The 17,759-nt window shown below is 40.9% G+C and overlaps 1 protein-coding gene across 1 annotated transcript; it reads right to left on the reverse strand.

The window, feature by feature from the left end:
* Window positions 1-772: 772 nt before the first annotated feature.
* HDGFL1 (HDGF like 1) lies at window positions 773-1,529 on the reverse strand. Its single transcript, XM_046638916.1, has one exon. The coding sequence runs from the start codon at window positions 1,527-1,529 to the stop codon at window positions 843-845; it is 687 nt and encodes a 228-aa protein (XP_046494872.1). The 3' UTR covers window positions 773-842.
* Window positions 1,530-17,759: the final 16,230 nt, after the last annotated feature.

Here is a 17,759-nt window from a genome sequence, read left to right on the forward strand (position 1 = left end):
TCTTTGATGCCTGGGTGGTGTATATGACTGTAGGGTAGTCTTGAGGCTGTGGGGAGAGCGAAACGGGTGGCCAAGGGTCTCCCGAGAACATCCCATGGTGCCCCAGAGAGCTAAATGGGGCCTCCTCACATTCCCATCCAAGAAGCTGGGCAAAGCTAAGCCTTCCCATATCACAAACAACGGGGATGCCCTCAAATTATCCAATGAAATACTACAATCCCAGAACTCCCTAGGTCAGCAAAAGGATTTCTGAAAGAAAAGCTCTCCCCAGTTAAGTTGTCCCACTTTCCCTGAATCTAGGCAGCAGGGATGATAGGTATGGGAGGAGTGGACAGGAGCTCAGGAAGACGTCACTCTCCTGCCAACACCCGCCCCCGCCACCATAGTTTGAGGATTGCCCTTTCCAGGCCCCTGGAAGGCCCCCTGCTCTTTATCCTCCACCTCTCTTCACCTCTTCCCCTCCTACTCCGGATTCCAACACAGAGGTCCAGAATGCCTGGGGGAGGGAGAGAGGGGTCCCGGGGGTGGCAACGCCGGTGCAGGCCCCAACAGAAGTCTTGGGAAACAGTTCCAGGCAGGGAGGGGCAGGGTGGTCTCATCTCATCCCGGGGAGCACAGGCCTTGACTCAGTTTACAGGTATGTGGGGAGAGAGAGGTGAAGGGCAGGTGGCCTGAGCATCCAGGTCAATCCCAGGGGCTGGACGTGGACAGGAAGAGCGGGCCAAGGACAGCGGGTGGGGGCGGGGAAGGCGTCCCAGTTGGCAGGCCAAGGCCGGTTTCCCGAGTAACAGCCAGGCCGCAGCAGGAACGGGGGACAGGGTCTCTTCTTGAGACTTTGGTGACTACAGGCTCTCGCGACCTCCTCCAACGCCTGGGGCCTCGACGTCTTTCTCGGCGGCCTCCTCCTCGGGTTCCCGCTCCTCTGGGGGCGACCCTCCTGCCAGGCCTGGCTGGGCCGTGGCGCTGGCGTCCTCCTCCTCCGGCTCCAGCAGCAGCGCGGCCTCCCCGGCGGCCTCCTCCTCCTCCTCCTCCGCTTCTGGCGCGGCCTCCTTGGGACGCTTGGCGGCGTCCTCCGGCAGCTCCCCCGCGCTCCTCTTCAGCGGCCCCTTCTCGCCCGCCTCCTGGACCGTCTGGTCGACGCCGGGCTTCCCCTGCTCATCACTGTCGCCGTCGGCGATGCTCTCCTGGTCCCCGTCGCCCTCGGACGCCGGCGGTGGCCCTTCCGCGCAGCTCTTCTCTTGGGCCAGGGGCTGGCCGGCGACCTGGACGGTAGGATTGTTCTCGATCTCCCACAGCCCCGCGCTGAACCCCCTCCTCTTGTTGGGCCTGCCGAACTTCTCCTTGGCCTCCTCGTACGGGAAGAGGCGTTGGGGGCTCAGGAAGGCCGTCTCGTGGGTCCCGAAAAAAAACACTTGATAGCGATTCGGGGAGGCCATTTGCTCTATCCTGGCCGGCCAGTGGGCGTAGCCCTTTAACTTGGCAAAAACCAGGTCCCCCCTCTTGTACTTGTGCCTGCAGTAACGCGACATGTTGGGAGGACGGCGGACCCGGCCTCTGGCGGCGGCCGGAGTGGGCGACGCGCTGCGGTGGCGGCCGCTGAGCTGGGGGTCGCGCGGCCCCGCCTCGAGGGCCCCTCCCCCACCCCCGCGCGCGCCCGCGACGCGGGGTCAACGCTCGGGCTCCCTGAGAAGGTTCTAGTGCAAAGAGTGCATTATCTCTGAGACCCAAAGCCAGTTGGACCGTCCTGTAGACGCTGGGGTTTTAGAATGATGGAGCGAATAGCTTGGACAGCCGGGTGGCAGTTGTGCTGAAAGTGGCCCCGTGCGGATCTCTGTCTAGGGCACCTGGGCCGTGAAGGTTGCATGGTTTGTTGTGTGCCAGAGTGGCCTAGAAAGGGAAGAAATGGGGCAGTGTGGTAAGAAAACAGTGACACAGTTAGCACATTATTTCGGTGAAACTTGTAACAGGCTGGTGCAAACTTGCAGTCTCCGTGCGGTCCCCCATTTGCTCACTACGGAAAACTCCACTCTTGCCTCAGGAGCCGTTGATGAGACGGCCAGGTCTTGGTTTCAACCCTTTTCTGATTTCCTTGAGGGCTAAGACTGGAGCCTGCAAAGAGACTCAAGGACCGAGTGGAGGTCTGGCAAAGGGATAGAGTCAGCGATGTTGTTAGGATGTCTAGACTGCACATCTCTTGGAAACCAGTATTCTAAATGAATAATACTTTTTTGGAGTCACAAATGACATGGTCATGACCCTGTCAAATTAGCCATATCAAAATTTCCTACTTTACATGGAAGTTTTGCATCGGGTGCTGGATGTGGCCTTTACCCTTTCAGAGATTCTTGCATATTTTAAAAGATAAGACTATATGGTTATAATATGGAGAGTACGTCAGATGCTCTCAGTATCTCCCTACAAGAGGGGAAAACTTGGCTGCTCGTGCTTAAGAATTAGGCAGAGGTCTGCTCATATCAAATATGCTGTTGGTAACTAGAACTTCTTGGGGGCTGCAGACTAAAAAGCATCCTCTCAGCTGAGAGACTTGAGATTTTTCTCCACCTGTAAGTCTATTCTAAACAGGTATTTACGGACGTTTCCCTGTAACTGCGAGTTTTAAACGACTTTCTACACCTTTTTTGAGGCCTAGTAGCTAGCTATGAACTTGCACAGTGAAACCAGCCAAATTCATCATAATCATCCTCTTGGCTATTATGACTGAGACTTTTTAATACCAATCACGTATTTAACTACACTGTTGTTCTTTCCTACAGTAACCAACAGCGACCAGTGGAGAATTAGAACCACAGTGACCAGTGGAGATTTAGAACCATTAACCCATTTCAGTACAACTCAAATTTGTTTGCACTTTGCTGGGTTGGATCAGCCATTTCACCTCTGAGTGGTGGAGACATGCTCTGGGCAAAAGAAGTTAATTTCTCCCAACAAGCCAAAACAAATACAATGAACTTGGATAATTCTAAGCGAGTGCTTTTGGCTTTTCTGTCAAGCCGTTTGCTTAGAACACTTATCTGCCCCACAAATATCTACAGCTTTACCAATTAGGTAACATCAACAGTGCATCAATAATTTACTCACATATCGATGTTCTGCTACAAAGATGAATCTGACACATTCCTTCCTCTCAATTTCATAGGAAAAGTGCTGGAAAACTAGAAATGTTTAGTGGCTGGGAAGAAAATAGCAAATCGTGGGCAGCTGTGGAACCCATAGTAGGAAGGAATGTGGAGTTTCTATAAGCAGAGGTCTTACTATATGTGACTTTTTTCCTCAGCCCTAAGTATGCTGCACTAATGAACAAATCAGGTACCAAAGTTGGTCAAGGATGAAAAAGTCTCAGTACCCAGAAAAGGTACTTAGTTATGCCATCAACTCAGTCTAAAGGCACGACCAAACCTAGAAACACTGTTCAAGGTGAGCATGGTGACAAGCCAATGGGCCACCCTGGAATAAGGCAAATGTCAAAGGTTATTGTTGGGTGGTTGAATTGCAGCAGGTGAACAGGTAGGGATCTGAGGGTTAGAGAAAAATAACCAAACACCTGTCCAAACCTGGAACAAAAAAGGAAGTAGAGGTGAAAGATCTAGATCTGCAAAGGGTAGTAGGTATTCTCTTAGCCAAAGGAGTGTCATTTTTGTACCCCCATCCGTTGCCCACTAGTGTACTGTGTGGTGCTAAGGGCTGGCACAGAACACGGTTGTCTTTGAAGACTATAGTTTAAAAGAGAAAGGCCTTCATTACAGAGAAATGCGATCCAGTCTTCAAGGGCTGCTCGTGTGTTCTTTACATAAATACCAAAGGCATTCTGGGAGAAATCAATGGGAGTGTAGTTGTTAGGGCAGACTTATGGGAAGGGTAATGGGAGATGTAGAAAGAATTCTGGCATCCTTCACTTATTGACCAGCCTCGTAAGGCTGGGAGTAGATTTAATATTTCTGAGCCTCTGGCTACATGATCTTAAGATGTTTAGAGTAATACTTAGAATTTCTCTCAGGATTGTTATAAATATTAATGAGATTCTAGGTATGAAAGTCCAGACAATGGGTATAAAGGTCTATGATGTACTAACAAGTGCGAAGAAGAATTTTGAAATGGATGGGATTAGGCTGTTGTTATTAATTAGGCTAAATGGTGGAAAAGATTTATCAAAATGAGTAGAGTCATGAATAAGGGCACTGAAGAATGAAGAAAAATCCACCACCAGCTGAATTCCATATTACAGATGGAATTACGTATTACATATCCAGCACAGCTTCTTCTGTGTGAAACAACATAAAAGTTCCTATTACTGAGAAATATTATTTTTAAAAACACTGTGTTTCAATTGAATTTATCACCTAATGGTAGCTAATTCCAGGGAGGTGAGGATGGGAGGAAGGTTGAGCAAAAGTCAAATACATTTAAAGAGTTACGAGGGCCAGCCCAGTGCGCAGTGGTTAAGTTCTCATGTTCTGCTTCTTGGCAGCCCGGGGTTCACCGGGTCGGATTTCAGATCCCGGGTACGGACATGGCACCGCTTGGCAAAAGCCATGCTGTGGTAGGCATCCCACATATAAAGTAGAAGAAGATGGGCATAGATGTTAGCTCAGGGCCAGTCTTCCTCAGCGAAAAAGAGGAGGACTGGCCGTAGTTAGCTCAGGGCTAATCTTTCTCCAAAAAAAAAAAAAAAAAGAGTATGGAGACCACTTTCTCAGAGACCTCATTCCTTTTATACCTGCTTTTTCAGTGATGCAATTAAATGGTGCGATGTTGGCTCCTTTTACCCTTGAAACCAACTTGTTATTAAAGTTATTGTGGGGAAGTGATGTTCATGGTAACTTGGTTCGGTTTAGATTTGACTATTATATAAACCAAGTACTCATGGGCAACTGCAATTATTAATTTTCGGGAACTAGATCTCCATGAGGTCAAACATTTCTAATAGGTCAGGATGTTTCAAAAATTAAATGTACCAAGAAGGCTTGTTTGTAAAAAGGACCTAATTTCAGCAACAGTGTACCTGTCAAAACACCTTCGAGTCCAAAACATATCATACTTCTCAGTTTCCTTTTCTGGAAAACTAATGAGAGATTTCAAAGCTGCTTGGCAACCATTATGAAACATGGGCAATAAAACAATATAATTGTACAAGAGAGAGAAGAGATATCTAATTGATGTTTTCTTGTTTAATTAGTTTTTAATTCAATTAGTTTGGTGTAAACGATGACTTAAAATAAATGTAATTGTTTTCTGTGTGTTTTTATCTTCCTTAAAAAATATTAGCTGCCTCTGGGTTTATTCAGCAGAAGTGTTTATATATGTTTGGTATTTGTGGGTCAAGCCTTTTCTTTTTAAAATATTATATTTAAAATATTATACAGAAAATGTCCCCCTCCTCCACTATAGGTAGAAAATCCCCCCACTGTCCTTTTTCAGAAAGTCACAGGAAGTATTCCTTCTCTGTCTTTTGTCGTCTCTGCATTTCATCAGTGTCCACCTAGCCTAACTTTTTCTTTTTTTCTTTCTTTTTCTGAGGAAGATTAGCCCTGAGCTAACATCTGCCAATCCCCCTCTTTTTTTCTGAGGAAGTCTAGCCCTGAGCTAACATCCATGCCCATCTTCCTCTACTTTATACGTGGGACGCCTACCACAGCATGGCTTGCCAAGCGGTGCCATGTCTGCACCTGGGATCCGAACCGGGGAACCCCAGGCCGCCAAAGCTGAACCTGCGCACTTAACTGCTGCGCCACCTGGCAGGCCCCACCTAGCAGAACTTTTAAAGCCTCTGGGATTTCTGAAATTCAAGGGATCTGCTGGGAGAGGGGATTAACTCAGTATCAATGGGGATGGCCCAGAGCTAACTGATAATTTAAGGAATGTTTCCAAGGAGCTGTATCATTATTGGTTTGAATAGCCAGTCAAATCTCTATCTGCCTTTGATGGTGGGATTTGGAGAGAGAGAGATGAGGGTACAGACCCTCCAAGTGGTGTACCTGTGCTGGTAACTTGGGCCCCCTTGGCCAATTGTGAGTGTTATGGGGTGGTGTGTGGGAAGGGACAAATGGAGAGATCAGAATTATTTGCAAAACTGCTCTTTCGTGGCCATGGAAAGAAAATTGCCACGTTAAAATTAATAAGATTGGCAGGTTAAGAATAATTATAGTTCCTTATGCTGATTTGTGGGGGGCTTAAAGATCTTAAAAATTACTCTTCGGGAAAAAATTTTTTTAAATAAAATGTTTCAATAATACAAATATTTTTCTAATTTGAATCTTGCATAATATTTATTCAAGCTCTGCCACATGAAAATGTGTTATTTTTTATCTATATAATTGGCAAAGATTAAACAAGATATCAATGCTGCTGAGTATTCAAGAATGGGGGATTAGATGCATAGAATATGTTCTATTTACATGATAATTACATAATCAGATGGCCATACTCTGTGTCTAAGATTTTTAAAGTACAATTTAGTGACTTGGAAAATTTTTACAATATGAGGTTGAATGAAAAGACAGGACAAATATATAACATAGGTAATTTATTAACCTATGTGAAACTTAGTTTCTTAAATCCAGGATGTAGATAATCGTAGTACCCATTTAGAGAAAGGCTGTTTGAAATAAACAGAAAAATGTGTGTCAAGCATGTTGCCTGGCATCTATTAAGTGTTCAATTACTGTTAGCCATTATTATTAAAATAGTACCAGCTCTATTTTGTTAAAGTGCAAATCTTTTTTTTGCATTATATAATACATATTTTCTCTTGTTACTATTTTTTTTTTCCCCTACAAATTGTTTCTGGCTCTAAATTTAGCTTGACACCCTGTCAGTGTTCCTTTAATTTTGTTACAATCGTATATTTTTTCTTATTTTTTGCAGGGGGATGTATTATTCATGCAATAATAACATTTTTGAAAGATCTAAGATCAATAATGTCATGTCTCTAAGTAAATATGGAACTTGCTTTGCAATTTCAATTTTGTACTTCTTGCCATTACATTAAGGTGTTATATAAATGGTTTAAATGACCAAACTTTTCAGAAAGCCGTGCTAAAGTTTTTGATGATGTAACCTCAGTCTTCACCTCAATTGTCTCTTACTCTTTCTTCCAGTAGTTTCCTGGCTTTCAAAATAATTACCAAAATATTAATTTTTGGAAATAAGTAATTTATACCATTGCCGTTTACAGAAATCATCAACAATGTGCATGATAATGAAAAGGAGGAAATTTCTTTTTTTTAACAGGAGAAAAGACACACGATTTTTATTAATATTTATGTGCACAGAAGTTCACAGAAAAGGAGTGAAACTCAAAGAAATCGTTAGATATAGGGGCTTATACACCACTTTAACAAAGGAAAGGAGATTGGGTTTCAAGGGATGATAAATCGTGGGGAGTGACTAGGAAATATATGGAGAAACTAATGGAAAATCAGAGGGTGTTTTTAATAAGCTCTGTTGATGCAGCAAATCAGTGTTGACTCTCCAGCTCTGGAGATTAGAGTCACTCTTCCCTCTCTGGTTGGAGGAAAATAACTCCACAAAGGGAAATTTATGCCCTGCTTTTACGTGGAGGGCAGAGAACTCTTCCCACATCTGTTGATTCTCAGTTGCCTTCAGCTCAAAGTAACTTTATGCCAAAGCGGCATATTTTGGGGTGGCATATTCTGATCGCCTTCAATGTAAAGTGGTTAGCACCAGGTCCAGCCACAGTAAGTGCTGGATGATCATCTGTTATTAAAGTGGAATCATGTCCCTCTGTTGTAGTACTGGGACCCAGGCATAGCAGCATGGAAAGGGGACAAAGTAATTTTTTTCTCTCCTCCAGTTTTTCTGCCCGGACTTTCCTACAAACAAGATTTTCCTCACTTCAAACATATTTGATCCACCCTGAAAGCTCACTCAAGTCTGTCCTCTCCTCTGCACCCCTTTGCCACAGTCCTAGTTCGGGTTCATCCAGTGTAGAGTACCCTCTGTCCAGAAAAGGAGGGGTTTTTTAACCAAAATGTCTAATTTTCAGTTAATGAAAATGATATTTTATAATGGACAGTAATTTTGATTCATCAAGTTATTCCTATTATTACAAAGTGCCTTTAAATTTTTTTTAAATTTCTGTTTAGAGATCTCTATATTGAGTTCGTAGTTTTCTTTCTCACTAAAGGATTGTTAGAGACAAATAGCTTTCTCTTTTTAAACATTGTGAAAGAAATATTGAGCCCTCTGAACAGATTAGGTTTTTCTGTACAACGGAACTCAAGGGAGTTAAGTGGTTTTAATATAAATTCAAAATCTTGGGGCTGGCCCAGTGGCGCAGTGGTTAAGTGCGCACGTTCCACTTCGGCGGCCTGGGGTTTGCTGGTTCAGATCCTGGGTGAGGACATGGCACCACTTGGCAAGCCATGCTGTGGTAAGTGTCCCACATATAAAGTAGAGGAAGATGGGCATGGATGTTAGCTCAGGGCCAGTCTTCCTCAGGAAAAAGAGGAGGATTGGCGGTAGTTAGCTCAGGGCTAATCTTCCTCAAAAAGAAACCAAAAAAGACTCATAAAGCAGGGGCTAGACATCAAGTGAAAACATCAGAGCAGTAGGAATGCAACATACCTTTTCTAAACCAGCATTTGAGCTCAGTGGAATCTTCAACAAGCACTGCCTCTCTCTTTTTTAGAGTTTGTTCATTTTTAAAATGGAGTTGGTGGTGAAAACACGCTTTTAAGCGTCTCAGTAAAATGTCCTATGTAATATGAAAGTTGACTCTTCAGACAAATACTGTTATCACTTTTCTCTTTGGTCACTCTTCATGGTGAAAAAAATTTCCTCTTAGATAAATATAGTATTTTGGATACTTGAAAAGTTGAAGTACTTCAATAAAACACTTAGGATATAGTCTTAGCAACTTTGCTCTTGAAAATCAGACATAGCAAAGGCCCATACCCTATTCCTGCTTGTCAAAGTCTAATTGTAATGAGAATTTATTTATTTATTTTGAGGAAGACTAGCCCTGAGCTAACTGCTGCCAATCCTCCTCTTTTTTACTGAGGAAGACTGGTCCTGAGCTAACATCCATACCCATCTTGCTCTACTTTATATGTGGGATGCCTACCACAACATGACGTGCCAAGCGGTGTCACGTCTGCACCTCGGATCTGAACCAGTGAACCCCGGGCCACTGAAGCGGAACGTGTGAACTTAACCGCTGCACCACCAGGCCGGTCCCAAGAATTTATTTATAACAAGTAAAATTAGAATAGAGCTGCAAAGTTTTAACTACCATTTTTTGTGCACTTACGTGCCATACACTGATGTAAGCACTTTATATCTATTTTCTCAATTAATTCTTAAAACACTTTGCTATACTGCCTTTCTCTCTCTTTTTTCCTTTTTGCCTGCCCACCTGTTCATTGTGAACACAGTCATTGAGGAAATAGAACCTATAACTAACCAGATAAGTTGGTTGAGAGAAAACGAAGAGAAGAATGAAGCAGATACTAAGAAAGCACAAATGTCGTGAACAATAAGTTACTAGGAGGATCACAATAGTGAGACGGAGAAAACTGTCGGTCCCTGGAGCAGTTTCAGTTCCTGGGGTTTTTCTAGGTACAATTTGAGTTCAGTTTGCATGCATCCTTACGTTAAAAACAGTCCAAAAATTAGAGAGTCAAATGCATATCTGCCTTTGATGATAGCGTTTGGGGAGGGAGAAATACAGGGGCAGATTTAATGTGTAGGGTGTCCTGATTGACAGTAAAGTGTGTCTAAGTAGAACAATAACTATCCTGATCATCTGTGATTGGCAGCTATTTTTGAAGGTAAAATGATGTTAACTGCACGTCATGGAATGTTGGTATAAACATGGTGTCTCTCCAATGTAAGGATTATAGGTAAAATGTGCACTTCTTTTTAAAATGGTCAGCCTTTCTTTTTCTCCTAGAATATTTGTGACTATAAACTCTAACTATGTAAGAAAGGTTTTTTTTTTAAGTTTTCAAAAGGAATATATATTCTGAGACTTTTACCAGCTACCATCTTGTTTCATGATGACTGACCAAGCTTTTGTCTCTTTTAGTAATAGCAAAATCAATACAGTTTTCATTGAACAGAGAAATACAAAATGCTTAAATATTAAGTTGAGCAATTTAATTTTAATTCATAATTAATAACACTTTAATTATAATTTTGAAATCGTTTATTGAGTTATTTTGTCTTTACAAGTTTTAGCTGCTTCACACACTTTCAGTATAATTGAAAACGAAAGAAGGGAAGCATATAGATTTTTTACTTGGTTTTGTTCTGTTTTCTCAGTTTTTTCTTCTGTTTGCTTTGCACTACTCCTATTAGTTGACGGGGAGTTTTTAGGCTGCATGTATAGAAAGTAGGAAAAAATGAAATCTGGAATGTAGTAGATCTTTTAGGTCATCAGTTAGGTAATTCTGTATCTTGAGTGCTTACCATGTGCCCAAGAGAGCTAGTGCTGTGGGAAAGATAACATGAGTATAGAGTATTTTAACCAATAGTCATACGAGGTGATCTGTGTTATATCAGTTCTTTGATATATTTTGAAATATTATTTGTATCTGCTGTGTATCTGTTGTACAATTTATACATTATTTTTATATATACATTATCAATATACATGAGCAAGCTTATTGTTTTTTTCAATATTTCCATAGACCTGCTAATATTTTGTCTGCTTTACCTACCAATTTATGATAAAAATAGGTAAGATTTTCCATGGTGTTTCTAGATACGTCAGTTTCCTTTAAATTAGGTTTGTTTCTGCTTTTGCATTTCAGGGCTCTATTGTTAAGTACGTACATATTCTTGATTTTTATATTGTTTTGCTTCTGTTAGAATCTTCATTTTATTAGAGTAAAATAATTGCCCCATGAAGTCTTTTCCTTTAAATTCTACTTTGGTATTAGCCTGCTGCAGCAGCTTTTTTCCTTTGGCATTTGAGTGTAATGGTTCTTTCATTTTTACTTTTCTATACCATTTTGTTTAATTATACTGTATGTAGGTATATTGCTTTCAATGTAATATTTTTTAAGAGAGTTCAGGCTTTTTAAATTTTGTGATAAATTCTGTGTCTACCATCTCATTTTGTGTTTTTTATTTACCATGTGTTCATAGATTTTTTTCACTGCTTTTCTCCTTTCTTGTGGATTGATTACGTTAGTATCACAATCATTATCATTGTCATCATTGTTATTGCTTTTCTCTCTTGCTGATTCCCCTTTGCTGGTTTGGTAACTCTCATCCTTCAGCAATTACTTAACATATATAACCAGAAATTTTTCTAACCAAATCTAAAGACTTCAGCGTGTTTTAAATAGCCCTAACACTCACCTTTGTAATTGTCTAAAATTTTATATTTTAAAATTTCATAATAGTTATTTTGTACAATTAGTTTATTACATTTATTCACATATTTTATCATTAATTTCTTTTTCTTTTTTTTTTTTGTGAGGAAGATTGGCCCTGTGCTAATAACATCTGGTGCCAATCTTCTTCTTTGTGCTTGAGGAAGATTGTCACTAACCTAATATCTATGCCAATCTTCCTCTGTTTTATGTGGGATGCTGTCACAGCATGGCTTGACAAGCAGTGCTAGGTCTGCACCTGGGATCTGAACCTGTGAACCCCAGGCCGCCAAGGCAAAGCGTGTGAACTTAACCACTATACCACAGGCCTAGCCCCTATCATTAATTTCTTACACACTCTTCATTTACTTTGAATAAAGGGGATATGTCAGTAATTGTTTTAGTGAGAGTATGGAGTAGTAGATGAATTCTCTTACATTTATATAGCTAAAAATATATTAATTATAACCTCACTAGTAAATAGTATATTAGCTGGGTGTATAATTTATATTTAAAATTGTATTCCTTCAAGAATATGAAGGCATTATTCCATTGTCTTCTAGCATCTGTTATTGCTGCTGAGAAGTCTGCCATCAGTGAAATGGTCATTCCTTTTCAGATAGCGTGTTTTTTCTTTTCCAACTATCAAGTCTTTTCTTTATCCTTGATATAGTCTAGTTTCACTAAGACATGTATCAGCCCGTGGACTTATTTTTATTTATTATAATTGATACTTACTCTGAACTCACATCTGCCCTCAGTTCTGGAAAATTCTTACGTGTTTAAATATAGCCACTCAGACATTTCCTTAGTTCTCTTCTGGAACACTTATATATAAATGTGTTAAATTATCTCGATCTATAACTCATGTCTCTTAGACACGTTTTAAATCTCTATCTACTGTGCTACATTCTGTAGAATTTCTCAAAACTATGTCCCCACTTATTTATTTTTGGTGTCTGATTTAAAGGTTGTCCCAATTATTGTCATTTTAATAAAAACAGTTTCACTTTAAGAATTTCTAATTTTTTATATCTACCCTTCACTATTTCATTTCTGTCTGTTTTGCTTTCATAATTTCTCGTTCTTTTTATGGAGTTATTCATTTCTCTGTCCCTTCAGAGATTCTAAACATACTTATTTTAAAACCACTGTTGATATTTTTCTCTTATTTTCATTTAATCTGTCATGATTTCATTTCCTGCTGCCAAGTGGTGGCTTGGCTCAAGGGTGCCTGCCTCAAAGCTGTCTGCTTCTTTGTGCCTCTATAAGAGGCAACGTTATAAGCATCGTATCCCCCAAAATCAGTAAATCAGAGCTTTTTTCACCTGCCTTTTCAGTGTCAGGAAGCTCCACCTGGCCCAGCAGGGAGACCAGCTTGAGTGCCCCACTGCATGTGAGGGAGCTCATTTCCTTCTACCCCTCCAAACCCGGAACATGTGGTCACTTCTGCTTGCTCCCAGCCTCAGATCTCAACAGACCCTCAGTGTTAGTTTTTCTTAATGGTTTGCATTTCGTTCCATTTCTGGTCTATCAATACATGTAGTACTTCAAAGTTATTTAATTTTATCTTTTATATTTTATCTGCTATTTGCCATATGTTGAATCAAAAAAGGGAAGGTCTCAAAGCGTGAATTTATGTCATCTTAATTAGCTATCAGGAAGTTGTAAAATGTCACACATACCTTTCCCCTTAGCAGTTTGCAAGTTAATTGAGGAGAAAAGATTCTATGCATGAAATAGAGAATACAAAACAGACTCTCATAAATATGAAAACTTGTGTGCACTTATACAAAAATAATCAGGGAAGACTTTTTGGATGTGGCAGCAGTTGGAATTCTTCTTAAGGAATGAGTAAGGTTTGAATGCACAAGATATATATGAATTTTAACTTCTTTACAGATACACTTTATTCCGTGCCTTGAAGGTGTAGTTTGTGTACCTTCCATTAGTGGTTGTAAGGGCTACAAAGACAGTGTGTTACATTGTAGAGTTGTGGGTGCACAATCAAGTGGTGGGAATATTGAGAGAAAACAGTTTTATGGGGGTCCTAAGAGTTTCACGTAAAAACTTGTCCTAGGAGTCATTCAATTTTGGAGAAGCTGATGCAAGAGGTAAAAATGTGTGCATGTGTCTGTCTCTGTGCTCTAAGAAATATTAAGACTGCAACTACTGTGTTATTGCATTTAAAGGAATATTCTTCCAGGAAAGTATTAGCAACAACTAATTGGATCAGTATTGACTCATTTCCCAGAGAATTCCAGTACCTAAAGCTAAGTGTATCTTATTTCCCTCTGGCTGAGCTTTCAGCTTTAAGCTGCTTCATAAACTTTTCATATCCTCAGAAAAGTCTAAAAATAATTGCATTGCATAATGCTCTAATATACCTCTGATGCTGGTATTCAGGGTCCTTCCTAGGGGTTCATCACACATGCCAAGAGCCAGTAAGTGAACAAACGGCAAGACATTTGCAAATAGGCTCGCAGTTTATTTGATGCCTCTGTTTGTCTCTCTTGTTTGTGCTGCAGCTAAGTCCATCCAGCCATTTTACAGAAATAATGGATATAATTGGCCCTGTGTCTTGTTAGTTCCGATGATTAGCCTGACTCAGACTAAGAACGTCCCAAATGAAGAAAAATATGTAGCTCTTCTGTTGCACAGAGAAGAGCAACTGCAGGCTTCAGCCACAGGCTTTGGCAAGGTCTGCAAATGGATGACTAAATAGTTTCAAAGTAGGTGATGGAAATCAGGAGACAGGAAGATTAACCCACAAGACAGGTCTGTTTTAAGTCAGCTTGACTTCCATTTATTGCAACCCTGACATTGGCATAAACCTGTTAAATATATTTTCAAAATGCAACCAAGTGGTAAAACATGATACTTCTCTTTAAGACTTTTTTAATTGAATGCACCTGGTGCTGGCCCCTACCAATTTATGTTAATGCCACACACAGGCAAGCAGGACCTAATTACCAATTAAGCAATAAAGCTGTTTATAAGAGCAAATATTCTCTACATCAAGTCCATGAATTATATGTATACATGTATATATATGTATATATATGTATGGATGTGTGTATATGTACATGTATATGTATAAATAGAAATGTAAATATACATACACTACATTTCTTAATCTTTTTATAATTGTCAACTTGTGTTATTGAATACCAGCTTTACAGAGATCTCTAATGTGCAGTGATTTGATCTTCCTTAGTGATGAGAGGGATTCCCTAGTTATATAAGGTTTAGGGTCATTTTAAATTTAAAACTAAGATTCTTTAAAACACATGAAAAATAATTCTGTTTCTTGATTGGTAATTGACTGAGTCCTCTCATTCCAGATGTGGCTGTTTAGGATCTGAAACATCGTTGAGATACACAGGTCTGACCGAACCCACCCTGACCCACCCACTAACCCTTTCTCTGGAGAGCTGGTAGAAGGTGAAGGTCAGGGAGCACAAGGCTAACTTTATGTCCCTTTACTGGACACTATTATTGTCAAAACTAAGGCAACTGCAAGCCTGCTATTCACCCCTCACTGTACGCTATGGATGCAGCAGCACTGAAAACAGAGATCTGGTAATTTTTATGATCTTCAATTTGGGGAACTTTGCCTCTGGAACCTGAACTCTATGGTAGGATGTAGGCTGATTTCAGTTCAGTTTCACAGAAATTTATTGAGCATCTACAATGATGCACTAAACTAGATCCCTGTCTTCAATGAGCTTACAGCTAAAAATGGTCTTTTCTAACCTTTCCTCTTAATGGTCACTGCCATGGTTCCTGCCATGTGGCAGATCACTCCTGGACTTAACCATCAGTAGACAGTAGTTCCTAACTGGCTGCCTAATTTTAGTTTGTGTGTGTGTGTGTGAGAGAGAGAAAGAGAGAGAGAGAGAGAGAGAGAGGGAGAGAGGGAGAGAGGGAGGGAGAGAGGGAGGGAGGGAGGGAGGGAGACTGCAGGTGTGGAGAGTTGAGGTAATCTTACTCCTCAGTCAATAGCATCATCATCATCCTTCTGTCCCAGGGCAGCACTGTAGTGTTATTCTCTCCCTTCAATCCACACTTGATCCTAACTCCCATCTCCTTCTCTCATATACATACACATACCAGTGTATATGCTATAGGTCACTTGTAAAATATGCAGTGGTTTTTTGCCTGTATTTGTGTTTTCATTTGCATAAATGTAGTGTGTTATCAATCTCATTTCATCTCTTTTCCAGTAAATACTATGTCTTCATGATCCATCCAAGTTCTTCTATATCTGTACAGTTCGTGTTTCCAACTGATGCATGTTACTGTGCGCTACTCACTATATCCACAGTATTTTGCGTATGAATTTCTCTAGAGACAAACACCTGGGTTACCTCCAGTTTCCCCCTCACACAAACACACACGTGCGCGCATGCACACACATGTGCTCTAATGAAAGTCCTTGTTCCTACTTACCTGCTACCTGAGAATTTCTTTGGGACACAGAAACTACTCAAGGTATTATAAGCAGAGAGTAATTTAATTCAGGAATTAAGTGTTTAAAAGTCACGGGAAGGGCTAGAGGAATGAGGACAAGGAAAAGCCCTCACGAGATTTCAGGAAAGCTGGGGGTTTGAGGAAATCCAGCTCCCTCTGCACTTGGGTGAGTGATTCCCAAGTTAGACGTCCAGAGGCCACTGTGAAATTATAGTTTGCCAAACGCAAGCACTTGCCGGCCACTAGAATAATAGGCATCTTCTTGCCTTCCAGATCACGTGCAGGTGGCTCTCCTTGCTGAATCTTGGCCAGAAAGTAGGCCCTAGGCTTCCAGCCCTCGCACGACACAGGAGCTTGTAGGAAAGAGCATGTCTTTGTCCCAGCTGCTGGGTTGATTACCCCTAACCTTATCTTTCAGACCTTCTACTGGAGTTTTTTTCCTGTACTCTTTTTAACTTTTGAGAGCTCTGTCCAATTCTGACTCTTCTTTTATATAGCGTTTGGTTCTTTTTTTTCCATGGATGTGATATAGTCTCTTTCTTCTCTGGAGATATTAATAATAGTTCCTTGGAAATTTTCTCCTCCACTCTGCATTGTGTTGATTTCAAGTGTATTTCTTTTTCTGTTTATTTTGGTCTCTGCTTTTCACGTTGGAGTCTTTCCCGTATATGTCTGGTGGTAATGTCTGTCCATTCTTGTTTTAGAATAAGGCACTAAAATGATGCTTGGAAGGTCTCTGCCTGAAAGTGAGGCTTGTTCTGTGGCAGTGTTACCTGCTGGGTGGTCTTGATGACTGGGACATTATAGTGGGGGATGCCCAAATGGCATTATCTCTTGGTTTCTTCTCTTGAACTGGTCAGTTTTCTAGAAAGCAAATCTCCTACTGGAAGGCACAGGGTGAGGTGGCGGGGCTTGGAAGTGAGTGTAATTAGACTGGGCTGACTGGGCTTAGTGTCTAAGTAGTTAGAGGTCAATTTGTAGATATTTATTTAGTCCTTTTTCAGAAAGATGACTCACATTCTCACTCCTGCCTTTGCTTGGCTCTGATGTCCCCAAGCCCAGAGCCTCCCTGGGCCACCTTGTCCACATGGCAAATGTCCAGTTCTCTCTTGGAGTAGAGAAAGAGTGTCATTGGCCTGGTAAGTCAAGGCAGATGATCTGGAGGTCCAAATGCTTTTGTATTTGAACTTTCCATCTTTCCTTCTGGTTTTAGCCCCATCTGACTGTCACCTTTGTCAGTAAGAGCTGCCTCTGATTCCTGGGCACGGCCAGAATTCTGCCCCAGTGTCAACTCATTCCTTTTCATTTCCTTCCCCACACCCGCCACCCCGCCTCCCCTTCTACAGGCTTAGCTAGATTCTCTGCTCCAAAAATAAGCTCCTTCATGTCTATTCTTTCTCAAGTTTCTAAAATACTTTCTTTTCTGATGTTGTCTCCTCTCCAGTTCTCTTTTTCTTTGGGAATTGTGCTTCCTTTATCTTTTTTAGGTCATTTCAGTGTTGTTTCAGGAGAGACAGACATAAATGTTGAGTTCGACTTGTGCCATGCTGGTAGGTAATCAGTAAAAATGCTAAATGGGAGCCTTCTGAATGGAAATACTCTTATGTTTTAAACCAACAAACTTGAGATAAAAGTGTATGAGTACCCATCTTTGTCTAGGTATCTATCCATCCATCCATATTCTATTTTTTATGAGTTCAGTGGTTATATTATGTTGTTTTGATGATTTCCCCCCTTTAATATAATAAAACACCAATGCTGTTTTTAATCTTTGTGAGTAAAATGCATTGAAACTTGCTCTAACATCTGAGAACAATCATCTTCAAATGTGTACATCATTTGTGAAGAACTAAGTGCTAAAGTGGGTTTCTTAGTTATCCAGGTTATGCTCATTTAAGTACCCTAAAATGATTACAAACTGGATCA

The sequence above is a fragment of the Equus quagga genome, chromosome 15 (assembly GCF_021613505.1).
Source record: "Equus quagga isolate Etosha38 chromosome 15, UCLA_HA_Equagga_1.0, whole genome shotgun sequence".
NCBI classification, from domain to species: domain Eukaryota; kingdom Metazoa; phylum Chordata; class Mammalia; order Perissodactyla; family Equidae; genus Equus; species Equus quagga.